The 12,261-nt window shown below is 40.9% G+C and overlaps 1 protein-coding gene across 1 annotated transcript in view; it reads left to right on the top strand.

Moving 5' to 3' along the window:
• The window catches only part of BARD1 (BRCA1 associated RING domain 1), a 64,300-nt gene that overhangs the window by 25,172 nt on the left and 26,867 nt on the right, over positions 1–12,261 (top strand). The window contains exons 4-5 of the mRNA XM_037163572.2: positions 1,350–2,311; positions 11,160–11,240. Coding sequence (XP_037019467.2) covers positions 1,350–2,311; positions 11,160–11,240 — 1,043 coding nt within the window. The remainder of the gene's footprint in view (positions 1–1,349; positions 2,312–11,159; positions 11,241–12,261) is intronic.

Genomic DNA, 12,261 nt, shown 5'->3' on the forward strand with positions numbered 1-12,261 from the left:
TAGTTGCTTGCTGCAGACACTCCTGAGAAGTGGCCTGGATGAGGAGCAGGCAGGGCCCCGCCTCCTTGGTACTCCATGTGAGGATGTGCAGGGATGGTCAGGGCCCTGGCAGGGCCTCTCTCTGGTCACCTGTATCGATGTTCTCTGGGTGCATTCAGTGGTGTAAGCCAGACACATGGATATCACCCTTGTCACCTCCTTCCCCTTGTGTTCTTTTATCACCAAATCCTGTGAATTTTAGCTCCTAAATATTTTTCAATAATTCTACTTTTTTTTCCTATCACCACCTCCCTAGTCTCTTATCTTTTACTTATGCCTCTTAACATTTGACCTCTTAACATTTATTCTTGCGTCTACTCTTGCCTTCTTCCGGTCTGTTTTCCTACACTCGAGCCAAGAGGGATCTTTTAAAAACACAGAGGTAGTCTTGCCACCTGACTTAATTTAAGTAAGACGTTTTACTCGTTTTCTGTTGCTCTTAGCATAGGTATCGAAGTCTTTAACATTGCCAGCAGGCCTTTTCATGGCCTGGTTATAGCCCATTTTTATAGTCTCATCATTATACCACTTTATTCCTTGGTCTCTGCAAGGCAGGTATACTGGCTGTGGTTAGTTCCTTAAATATTTAAACATATTGTAAGCCCTACTGCATCTTTAAACGTTTTATCATCTTTCCTTGCCTCTTAGTTTAGTTAATAGTCTTTTAGATTATGTGTCTGGTACTTTTTACCGTATCTACTGCTACAATCCTTGCTAAAGCCACTAGGATCTTAATCTTGGATGATAGCCATGTAATGGTCACTGCGTGCCCTCCCCCTTTCCTTTTCTAGAGTTCTTCCTTTGCGTAACAGCCAGAGTGATCATTTATTCTGAAGTGGAAAGCCTTCTTTCCCTTCCCTGAATTGAGGCTCAGTGAGATGCAGCTTGCTTTACCTGAATTGTAAGCTCTCACTCATTTATTCAGCAAACTTATTGAGCATATGTACCGGACACTATATGCACTGGGTCTTTGGCAGAGGAGGGATGTAAATATTTGCCTTTAGAGAGCTTGTATTTCGATGGGAAGGGAGAGACAAGACACAAAAAACGTAAGTACGAGTGAAATAAGTAGGAGGGGAGGATTTGTAAGTTTAATCGGGAGGTTAGGCATAAGGGATAGTCTTAAAAAAAAAGACATTTGAGCAATGACCAAAAGTTGGTGAGAGAATGAGCCATGCAGTTGTTTGGGGACGAGTTTTCTAGTAAAAGATGTAATACATTTTAGGAAAACCATAGACAAAATTTGGGGGGAGCTCAAGATGAGAGAGATTAAGTTCATGTAACAGATTTCTTTCCCTTTTTTCTACCAGATTTAAAAGAAGATACATCCAGGAAAAGTTTATTTAATGATGCAGAAAGTAAGAAGAATTCGATAAAAATGTGGTTTAGTCCACGAAGTAAGAAGGTCAGATATGTTGTAAGTAAAGTTTCAGTGCGAACTGAACCTCAAAAGATAAATGATGAAAATGCTCAGCAGGCCTCCGCATATGAATATGTTTCTGCAAGTCCTCCAGTGGATGTATCTGTGAGGGCTAAGAAGTCTGCCACAAGATCTGGAAAAAGACAGAAAAAGAGAATTTTAACCAAAATCAACCAAGAATGGAATTTAGAGGCAGACAGAAAAGATGGTGAACTTGACTCCAAAGGGGAATCTAAGGAAAAGCTGGTATCTTTCTGTATGCAACCAACCATTATTGCCAGTCCTCAGAGAAACGGTGAAATAGACTTACTAGCCAGTGGCTCTGTAGTGGAAGACGAATGTTTTGGGAATTTAACCGAAGTCTCTTTACCGCTGGCTGAGCATATAGAGTCTCCAGAAATTGAGAGCAGGGATGAAGTAGCAACTCCTGAGAAGAGTCCCTGTGAGAATGACCTTGCACCTAAGAAATCCGTGCCCAGAGGTCATAAAGGAAAACGGCGTCGAGGGAGACCGTCCAGTCCCGTGTCTAAGAGATGCAGGAGCAGCACTGCCAGCGCCAGAGGAGGTGCTGTGAAGCAGACGGTGCTCTCAGGAAACATGCCGACTCCTGGCTCTTCCTTGCCTCCTCCAAGGAAACGGAGAGCTGGTGATGCAGCAAGGCGGAAAACCAGTGACGCGCTGGAGGAGTCCATCAGCTCCTCGCCGGGCACGCCGCCTTCCACGCTGAACAGTGCAGGTCACGGACGGATGCTGTCCAGCCCCTCGGCCATGAAGCTGCTGCCTGGTAGTAACCTTACGGCTGTGAAGAGAAATCATAAGGGGGAGACTTTGCTCCATATTGCTTCAATTAAGGTAGGAAGCTTACTTTGAAGTACAGTTTCAGAAAGAGACCAGGTATTAAACAGTGCCTTTGGTGTTTGTGAAAAATGAGACCAGTTTACTAGGATAATTAATCCACCACAGGTGCGATAGCCTTAAAGCGTGAACAAGAAGTAAAATTCGTAGGGACAACATGCCCGTCTCAGTGACAGCAGTGGCCCCTGGGCTCCAGGAACATGATCTCGCAGCAGAAAACCCGTGTTTTAATATTTTAGCCTCTACTCTGGGAAGTGCTTTCATTTTTGTCTGTTCCATAATGGTTTTGTTCAGTTTTCACCATATCGTTTTATGAATGTAGATAATTGCCAAGTTACTGCTGGAAACATGTCTAGGAAAAGAGTTAGGGGCATTGTGAGAGGTGGCAAGCTTCTGTCAACTTGACACTCCTGGGGGCCACTGGCGGAATTCGCGAGGTTGAAAGATGTGAGCGGTGACCGGCTGCGGCACTGGGCTGTGAGAAATGGCTCCTGTGGCTGCTCACCACAAAGGAGCTTCTCTGTGCCCCGCGGCCGGCAGTTCCTTTTACTGGCCCGGTCACTGAAGCTCAATATCTTTATCGGTTCAGCATCTGGGGTGCGGCAGTGCTCCTTCTGTGGGACCCGGCTGGTTTGGGGAGTGGGAGGGGCTTGGACTTTGAAACTGACCCAGGTGCTGCAGGTGTAGGGAGCAGTCGGTGCCATAGCTTCACAGACTGTTAGAAAATGTGACCTGGCAGAGTTTAGTGCCAAAGTAAAGTAGGTTTGGGGATCTTCCTCTACATTCTTGGGGCAATCCTTGGGTCTTTGGTATGGATGGGGAACTTGGGAAGTCTGGAAGGAACCAACCCCTTCATGAGGTTGGGGACGTAAAACCTGTAGGATGGACGTGGAGTGGACGTCCATCGAGTCCAGGGAACCCGGTGTTTTTGTGTGGAGAAGGGGAAGAGCACAAAAGGGAATTTCTCCCAACTGTTAGTGTTTTGTTACTTTCCTTGCTTTAACTTCCAATAAATGATGGATGTAGAATACTCTGTATCTGATGCACGTAGGGGGAGAACCTGAAGTGTGACCACGTGTTCAGAATTACATGTCCTTTGGACAACTTGAATTTTCAGTTAGCTCTAGTTACATTTTTATTTTTGCAAAGCATATTTAAAGAAACTCAGCCTATATATATTTTTGTCTTTGTTATAATATTTATATGCATACTATATACACACGAGCTGTTATAAATCTTAACATTATAATGTTATTAATGCTTCATAGACATAAGTAGCCGGCATACTAATAATTATTTTCTGTCCATTTTTCTGAATAATACATAAGAACGTGGCTGCTTTCGTTTTTACACTTTGCTTTCTGAGAATTACTCTCAGACCACCAGGTAAGCATCCACTTAACACTGGCAGAGAGTTTTCTTTTAACCGTAAGAATAATTCATCTTCGTGAATAAGGGTCTCTAGGACCTAGGGCCTGGGCCATGGTTTGGCAAACTGTTGCCAAAAAGAGCAATTAGAGTAAATGTTTCCAGCTTCTCAGGTCAACTCTAACGACTGTTTGACTCGGCTGCGGGTGCAAGAGCAGCCAACGGACACAACGTTAAACTGATAAAACTTTACCTACAAAATCAAGTGCCTGGCCCGCAGGCCACGGTTTGCCTTCCCTTGGCTGAGGTCATGGAAAAAAGCAACTATAGAATCTTAAAACAGGAAAAACAGTGGCATGAGGCTGCTTGTGAATTTTCTCTACAGATCGTTTCATACAAGTTTCGTCAGGTTGTTATGCTACTGAGGGTCTTGCCAGCAGTTGTTAGAGTTGCCTATTTTGATTCTCTTACTTTTTAAAAAATATTTTATTTATGTTTAGAGGGGAAGGGAAGGAGAGAGGGAGAGAAATGTCAATGTGTGGTTGCCTTTTGTGCATCCCCTGCTGGGAACTGGCCTGCAACCCAGGCACGTGCCCTGACTGGGGATCGAACCGAGGTTGTTTGGTTCGCAGGCCCGCACTCAATCCACTGAGCTACACCAGCCAGGGCACTTAATCAAATGCCCTTATTGTCATTATTTGGTGGATTCTGATACAGTACACTTACGAAAAACTTAATTGATTTTTTTTAACTGACCATGTCTGATTGAATTTTATTTTTTAAAATTTTAAATATATTTTATTAATTATGCCATTACAGTTGTTCTGTTCCCCCCTTCATTCCCCTCCACCCTGCACACCCCCTCCCCCACCATTCCCCCCTTTAGTTTATGACCACATGTCTCAAGTTCTTTAGATTCTATATTTCCCCTACTATTCATGCCCTCCCCTTTATCTATTTCCTACCTACCATCTATGCTACTTATTTTCTGTACCTTCTCCCCCCTTCTCCTCCTCCCACTCCCCTGTTGCTAACCCTCCATGTGATCTTCATTTCTATGGTTCTGCTCCTGATCTAGCTGTCCTCTTAGTTTGCTTTTGTTTTAGGTGTGGTTCTTAATAACTGTGAGTTTGCTGTCCTTTTCACTGTTCATCTTTTTTATCTTCTTTTTCTTAGGTAAGTCCCTTTAACATTTCATATAATAAGGGCTTGGTGATGATGAACTTCTTGAATTTGATAAACTTAATAGATTTTTATTGCTTTAAATCACTATTTAACAACACTGTCTCTTTAAAAAATTTGTTATGAGTTGAATGTACACTCCTCATCCACCTTGATTTTAATAGAACAAATACTTGAAAGAAACTTGGTGGGTTTATTTGTGTATTTTTCTTTTTATAAATAATATTTATTTCATTTTTACCCTAATTTTTTTACTTGAAGGTGAATATGAATAATTTGTACTAGGAAACCGAATATTGCAGTTCTGCCATTTTAATTCATGATTTTCACCCGACTTGAGAAAAGGATTAGAGGGGACTCTGAAGTTAAAACTACTGTAAAATGAACAGGGAAAGGGGACAGAGCTTCTGCAGCTGAGTAATGAATGTAGATTTGATGACCTTTCAGACAGCCAAAGCAAATAAGGGGAAGTACCAGGGTTTTTGCTGTCAAAGGTAGATTTTTGTCGTCGTTGTTTATGGCTGTTATTTTTCCTTAAAGTGTCTCGGCAGCCTGGTGTTTTTCCACATTTCCACTGTCCCCTCAGATTGGAAGAGGCACAGTCACATGGTGCACTGGAGGGCAGAGGACCCTGCAGCAGTCTGCGTGTCCCCTCGGGCTAGGCAGCTCCCTTTGCCGCAGTGACCTTTACAGAATGATCTCTGACCTTGGAACCATTGTTGACTAAACTTATCAGTGTCTTGATTCAAACCTACCTCTAGGCATCTTTGTTGGCCACACCTTTCCAATAGCTACCACCCCAGTGGAAGCTACTTGGCTTTTCTTGCCTTGACCACCCGTGTTGATTTCCTTTTGGCTGTCACAACAAATTCCTGCAAACTTAGTGACTTAAAATGGACAAAATTGTTTTCTTAGGTCAGAAATCTGATATGGGTCTTACCAGGCTGAAGTCAGTTGGTCAGCTGTGTAACTTTCTGGAGGCTCCATGCGAGAGTCCATTGTTTATTTGATTTGTTCCAAGGAACTGCATGTTCCCTGTGGTTTTAAGATCGAGATCCTATTTTCTTCTTGTAGCTAAGGAGCTTTCTTAGGTTCTGGAGACTGTCACAGCTCCTTTGTGCCTCTCTCTCTTCCTCTGTCTTCAAAGCCAGCAACAGAGAGTGGAGTCCTGGCATCATCTTCCTGGCCTAGCCAGGAAATGTACTCTGCCTTTGCAGACTCCCATGGTGACACCCGGCCACCCTGACAGTGCAGGAGAACCTCTCCTTTGTAGGATCAGGACCCTTCATCTCACTGCGAAGTCCCTTTGGTCATGTAAGGTAACATGCAAGTTCTGGGGATTGGGCCATAGACAGTTTTTTTTTGGGGGGGGGATGGTCATTATTCCAACCACACCACAAAGCATTTTCTTGCCCCGCTTATTTGCATTCAGCCCTGTGTTTGACAGCCATGGTAATCTGCCTGAGTTAGAACTTGTCGTTTCTCTGCTGCCCACCAGTCACTCCCTGGCCCACTTGAAATGAAATCCACAGGCCTTTTCATGTCTGCACAGCACTGTGAGCCCTCCTTCTTTGGGTTTCTGTTCAACTGCCACTCCTACAGAGAGACCTTTTCTACCTTCTCTAAAATAGCAGCCCTTGCCAAACCCTCAGCTTGTTTTGTCTTTCTCCCTGTAACTATTATTTCCTGACAGTATTGTAGATTTCTTTGTTTTCTCTCTTTAGAGAACAGGAATTCTCTTTGTTCATTTTTACATCTTCAGCATCTAGAACACTGCCTGGCACATAATAGGATGATATTTGTTGAATAAATGAGTGAATTTTCCACTCAGCCACCATCTGAACCCCATCTGCTGTCACACTGAACTTTAACCTTTTCAATTATTCAGAAGCATTCAGCACTTTCATGTGTTCTTTTCTCTGCCTCTTACGGCCCTCTGCAGCCTTCTCTTTTCTGTCCTGGTCTGTTGTACCTCAAAGCTGAGCTCACATCTTAAGTTTTTTCCTTCCAGAATTCCCAGCATTAGTTTCTTCTCCATGGGGACATTATTTTGTGTGCGCTTACATTCACTTAGCTTGCTGATTATAATGTGACTCTTCAATTAAATTTTGTGGTTATCCAGTATATATTCTTCACTTAAAATTTAATTTCAGAATATGAATAACAACTTCATGTTTCAGAAATGAAAACTGAAGGACTTACATTGGAAAGCCCCACTTCCATTTCTGCCCCAGCCAGTACTGCCGACAAGTCCTTCCTGCTAACGCCCTTTCTTATCTTCTCGAGTATGTTTTGTGAATTTATGCAGATAAGCAGATGGCTCCATATTAGTACACACTTTAGTACATATTTATGCTAGCATAGCTTTCCATGAGTTTTCATTATTTAACCTATTTCCTTACTGATGGATGCCCGTTTTTCTTTCTTTTGCTTTTATAAACAATACAATCTTTGTATTGTATTGCAATCTTTGTATTGTAAGCATTCTTTGTTTCATATGTGAGCAGGTATGTCTTTACGGTAAATTGCTGGAAGTGGGTCTTCTGGATTAATATAAAACACCTGTTATCTTATTTACCATGGCAATGGAAGGATCTTAGGAAACATCCAAATTGCCTAAATATTCAGGCTGCCAGAATGTAGGTTGATCTTCAACAGGTGCTGTCTGGACTGTCAGTTCTCGTGTCCTTTTCCCCTCAGGGTCATGGGTACACAGGCCAGCTGGGTAGTTTTTAGTTTGGGGGATATTCAGCATCACTTGAATGAAACCTGCACAGGACTGTTCTTAAATATCTTGACTGTACTTTTATTTTGTTACACTCTAGGGGTGTTGTGAACATTCTCCTTTAACCAGAACAAAAGTTGAGGACTGTTAGGCTCTTATTCCATATGTTTCTCTTGGAGTGTGCATGTTACCTATGGTTAAAATGCTACTAAGAATATATTATAAATGAGAGATTTTATGAGAAAGCATTATGACTAAGTAGAAACTAAGATATATACTCTATTCTTCTGATTTAATGAAAAAATACCTCAGTATTTGACATTTCTCTACACATAAAGAAAATTTTGATTTGTTACTCAATTATGTCACCTTTGCTGGAGAATTTGTAGGTGCTGGGAAAAGCCTCCCAAAGTTCTCTAGTATAGATACTTAAAATGGTAATGATCACTCACAATTCGTGTCACGGAAGTGGATGTATTATGAAGTACAAGAAAGGCTTGAAGTTGACATGTCATATGATGTATTTACTATGCAGACATAACAGAATATTTTGAAGGCAACTTACAAGGCATGATGTGCTTAACATGACCAAGGCGACGAGGCTCTCCTGGGTGGAGAGGAAATCCTTGGTGAGGAGCTTCCTTCAGGGTCTGACTTTGTAATGCATTAGACTTTAAGGCAGTCATGTTGCATTGTGTGTGCAGTTGCATTATTGTGCGTCCTCCATACTAGCTTCCTGAAACAGCAGTGAAGGACTCAAAAGCAAACCGGCATCTGTGATACTTTCAAGATTTGAATTTCTAGAACACCTCTGGAGTCAGTACCCATTTTCCTCTCTGTCACCCTCTACCTTTGTAACACCAGGAACTGATGTTATCAAGACTGGTTGTCAGAATCATCTGTGGAATATTTTATTTGGTAAACTCTGGTTCGGGAAAGGTTTAATATATTTTAGAGTTCCATTCCAGATGACTAGATTTTCTTTTTAATGACATTTAGTTGTTAAAAGAAGTTTTAGGTACTTGGTCAGTTCATGTATGTGGAAAGCTTAGCCATTTGGGGTAACTTATTATTATTACTATTGCACTTAACCGTAATGTCCTATACTACTTTTATAAAGATGTTAATTAGTAGTATTTTGGAATAGTAATAGCTAACCTTTATAATATGGACAAAGTTTTGTTTGTGTGTGTGTTTGTTTTTAGAATGTTGACTTATTTGATAGCGTGTGCAAGAATGTGTGAAGAGTCCTTTGAAGGAAAGGTTAGCAGTAGGAAAATTCAAGGAGCCACACATACTTCCTTATTTTCAGCCTTTAAGGTGTTACTTCAAAATATCAAATTCATATAAAATTTCTTATAAGCCTTGGTAAATACTTTCCTCAGATGACTTTTTGCTGTGGTTTTTTAAAAAATCTCAATTTGTTTTTAAGTTGTGACTAGCGTAAAAGTGAGTGCTTATTACTCAGAAAATATTCTATTACAGAAGAAAGTAATTTAAAGAAATCAGAAGCAGAAGTTAATTTATTTCCTGGAAACTGCATATTGGTTCAAGCTTACCCAGTTACTGTGGACCCTATGTAATTACCGTAATTTTGTGTATGTGCATGACATTAAATTTACATAAAGGAGAAGGGTGAAAATATGACAGACTTTTAAGTGCTAGGGAAGAGAAAGCAGGTTGGGTATTAAAAGCAGTTTGCAAGTCAGCTGTACAGTTCAGGGCAGTCTAGGGGCGCACTGCTCACAAAAGACACCTCTAACACTAAGAAGAGGTTACAGGAAGGAACGGTACTGCTGTCTAGCAGCCTTATGGGACATTCTTCTCTCAGTCTCTGAATTGTCACGATGTTCCTGTGGGACTCTTCCCATGTGATCTTCCATTCCACAGTCGTGTTTACATTATTTTGTAGGCTTCTTTATGTGAATATGGTTTAATGACGGCCATGTAATTATGGAACTTTTTTTAGAAGGATTTTTGTCCACCTGTGTTTACTTTCATGTCAAAGGTTGGGAATGTGTATGGTTATGGCTGTTCATCTGCCCCTAATTGTTTTAAAAAATTTGTATTTTGACAGGTTTTTCTGAGCTCATTTAGAATTGAATTGAATATTAAAGCTAAAGTTGCTAAATACATGTTAACTTGCACAAGAAATACAGAATTTGCACCCCTCAAGAACTATGGAAAATGCTTCTTATTTGACCTGCTGTAGCATTTGATTTGGAGCATACCATCTTTATTTTGTAGGCACATTGAATACTCGAGGTCATTTTGTTAATTAGGAACATAGAAAAATGTATGTTGCACGTGGGTTTGTTTTTTAGAGAACTAAGCAAGCTACTGTTTTAGGATATTCTGTGTTTGAGCCCTGGCTGGTGGCTTGGTTGGTCGGAGTGTCGTTCCCTACACCCAAAGGGTGTAGGTCCACTCCTCCGTTAGGGCCCTGTGTCCAGGTTGCTTGGGTCCCGTTGGGGCGCGTGTAGGAGGCAGCCACTTGGTGTTGCTCACATTCTGTTCCTCCCTCCCTTCGCCTCTCCCTTCCTCGTTCTCTAAAATCAGTAAACATATCCTCGAGTGAGGATTTTTAAAAAGTTAGAAACTAATAATACTGTATTAAGAGCTCTTAATGACTCAACATTATCAACCTATAGAGGATAAAAACGCACTTCAGAAGAGTATCAGGGCTGGGAGTGGGAGAGGAGAGAGTTCATTCTCCCCAAGGAAGTGCTTCACAAGACACAACATTGTTGTAGACAACTTGTCAAATAGAACTTTTAACGTTTATTTTTCAGAGAAATCTCTATTAGTTACTTTTGGAGAAAATAAGCCTTGCTTCTACCTAGAAATATATCTTAGAGTAAATAAGGTGAATAAAAGCTAAATTAGGGTTTTAAGATTAAGGCAACAGTTTTTGGCAGTTTTAACTCGTTTCACTGAGCAGTCTTCATCCTTCACTTTAATTTTGTTTTCGACAATACTCAGAAACCATTTTCATGTATGCTCAAAGAGGATGTATTTTACAAATGAAAAGACTTTAAAAACTGTATTATGATCAGGTGATCTGTGGCTAGTGTGCTTTATTTGGTATTTTGAAATGAATTTCAGTAAGGGTTGTTCATTGCAGAGATTTTTGTACTCTGTTCAGGGATGAACCATCTGAGTTCCAGGACTTGGTACCTCAAAACAGTTAATTCATACAAAACTTACCGTTATTAACTCATGAACAGTAAGCATGAGAGAAAAAGATTTATTTTATCTTAAAGAAGCAGAATCTTTAAAAAAAAAAACCACTAAACAGCCCTGACTGGTGTAGCTCAGTGGATTGAGTGCGGGCCTAGGAACCAAACAACCATGGTTCAATTCCCAGTCTCAGGGCACAGGCCTGGGTTGCAGGCCAGTTCCCAGCAGGAGACACACAAGAGGCAACCATACATTGATATCTCTCTCCCTCTCTCCTTCCCTTCCCCTCTAAAGATAAATAAATAAAATAAAACAACCCACAAAACATCTCATTATTTTATTATTCTCCTTGATGATTTTCAATTTTTCTCTTTTTTGTTCTTATACTAGGGTGACATACCTTCTGTTGCATACCTCTTGCAAAATGGAAGCGACCCGAATGTTAAAGACCACGCTGGATGGACGCCATTGGTAGTTTTCTGTTTGTTTGTGTTTTATTCCCCTTCTGTTTATGTGTTACAGTTGTGATAGTTTATAGTTATGTAGTTATCTATGTATCTATGTAACTATGTAGTTATTCTCTGCCATGTATACACTCTTTTTAATCTGAAAATTGGATTTTCACCAAGTAAGAGAAAATAATTATTTTTCATGTAGCTCATCAGTTGTGGTAGGCACGAAGTGAAGTACCTTTTGTGACTGCCTTTAGATTTCAGAAACCCATTGTACCACACCCTACTGCTGAGTTTAGCAAAAGTGTGGAGCGGTAACTGCTGCGACCAACATCGGGCTTTATTCTGCAGTATTGTGTGTAATCGGAAACATTTCGTGGACCAGAGAGGTCAGAGGAACTGGGTGGGATAGGAATGTATCACAAGGCAGTGAGTGATTCGTACCGAGGGTCTGCCTCAGCCTCACTCATGCCCTATCCAATTCCAAATATGTAGAGGCAGTGATACTTTGCTTCATTAATCATTTTTAGAAGTCTTTGCTTATTATTGCTAATACGCAGCATGAAGAATAGTCTGGAAAAAGAATGGCACAAATACATGGGGACAAGTGCTGTATGGGCAAGTTACATTAGGAGAGTAAGCATGTGACTTGAATACAGCCTTAGATGTGTCAACAAGTAAGTGGATGCCTTTATCCTGGGAACTGCAAACTCACGGGAATTGGGGGATCCTCATTAGGCCAGGAGCAAAAAAGCTGTAAAGTGACTTCTCTTTGCCAAGTTTAAGCTGGGAGGGTTTGGGATCAGTCTTTGTTGTTTGGACTCTATGACCTGGCTAACCTTTTCAAAGTTGTTTTTCTTTTTTAAGCTACTAAGGCAAAATGTAGTAAAAGCTGGCGAGTGATTTAGAGGACCTGATGCCTAATTTGGATTCTTTTCTCCTAGAAATAAGATCTGTAGATGCTTTGTACATATCACCTATTGTGAATTGAATAGCACAGCATGCCGGAGACTTGTCAGATTATAGCAAAGGGGCGTTCT

The sequence above is a fragment of the Artibeus jamaicensis genome, unplaced genomic scaffold (assembly GCF_021234435.1).
Source record: "Artibeus jamaicensis isolate MK-2021 breed Jamaican fruit bat unplaced genomic scaffold, CSHL_Jam_final contig_1015, whole genome shotgun sequence".
Taxonomy (NCBI): Eukaryota; Metazoa; Chordata; class Mammalia; order Chiroptera; family Phyllostomidae; genus Artibeus; species Artibeus jamaicensis.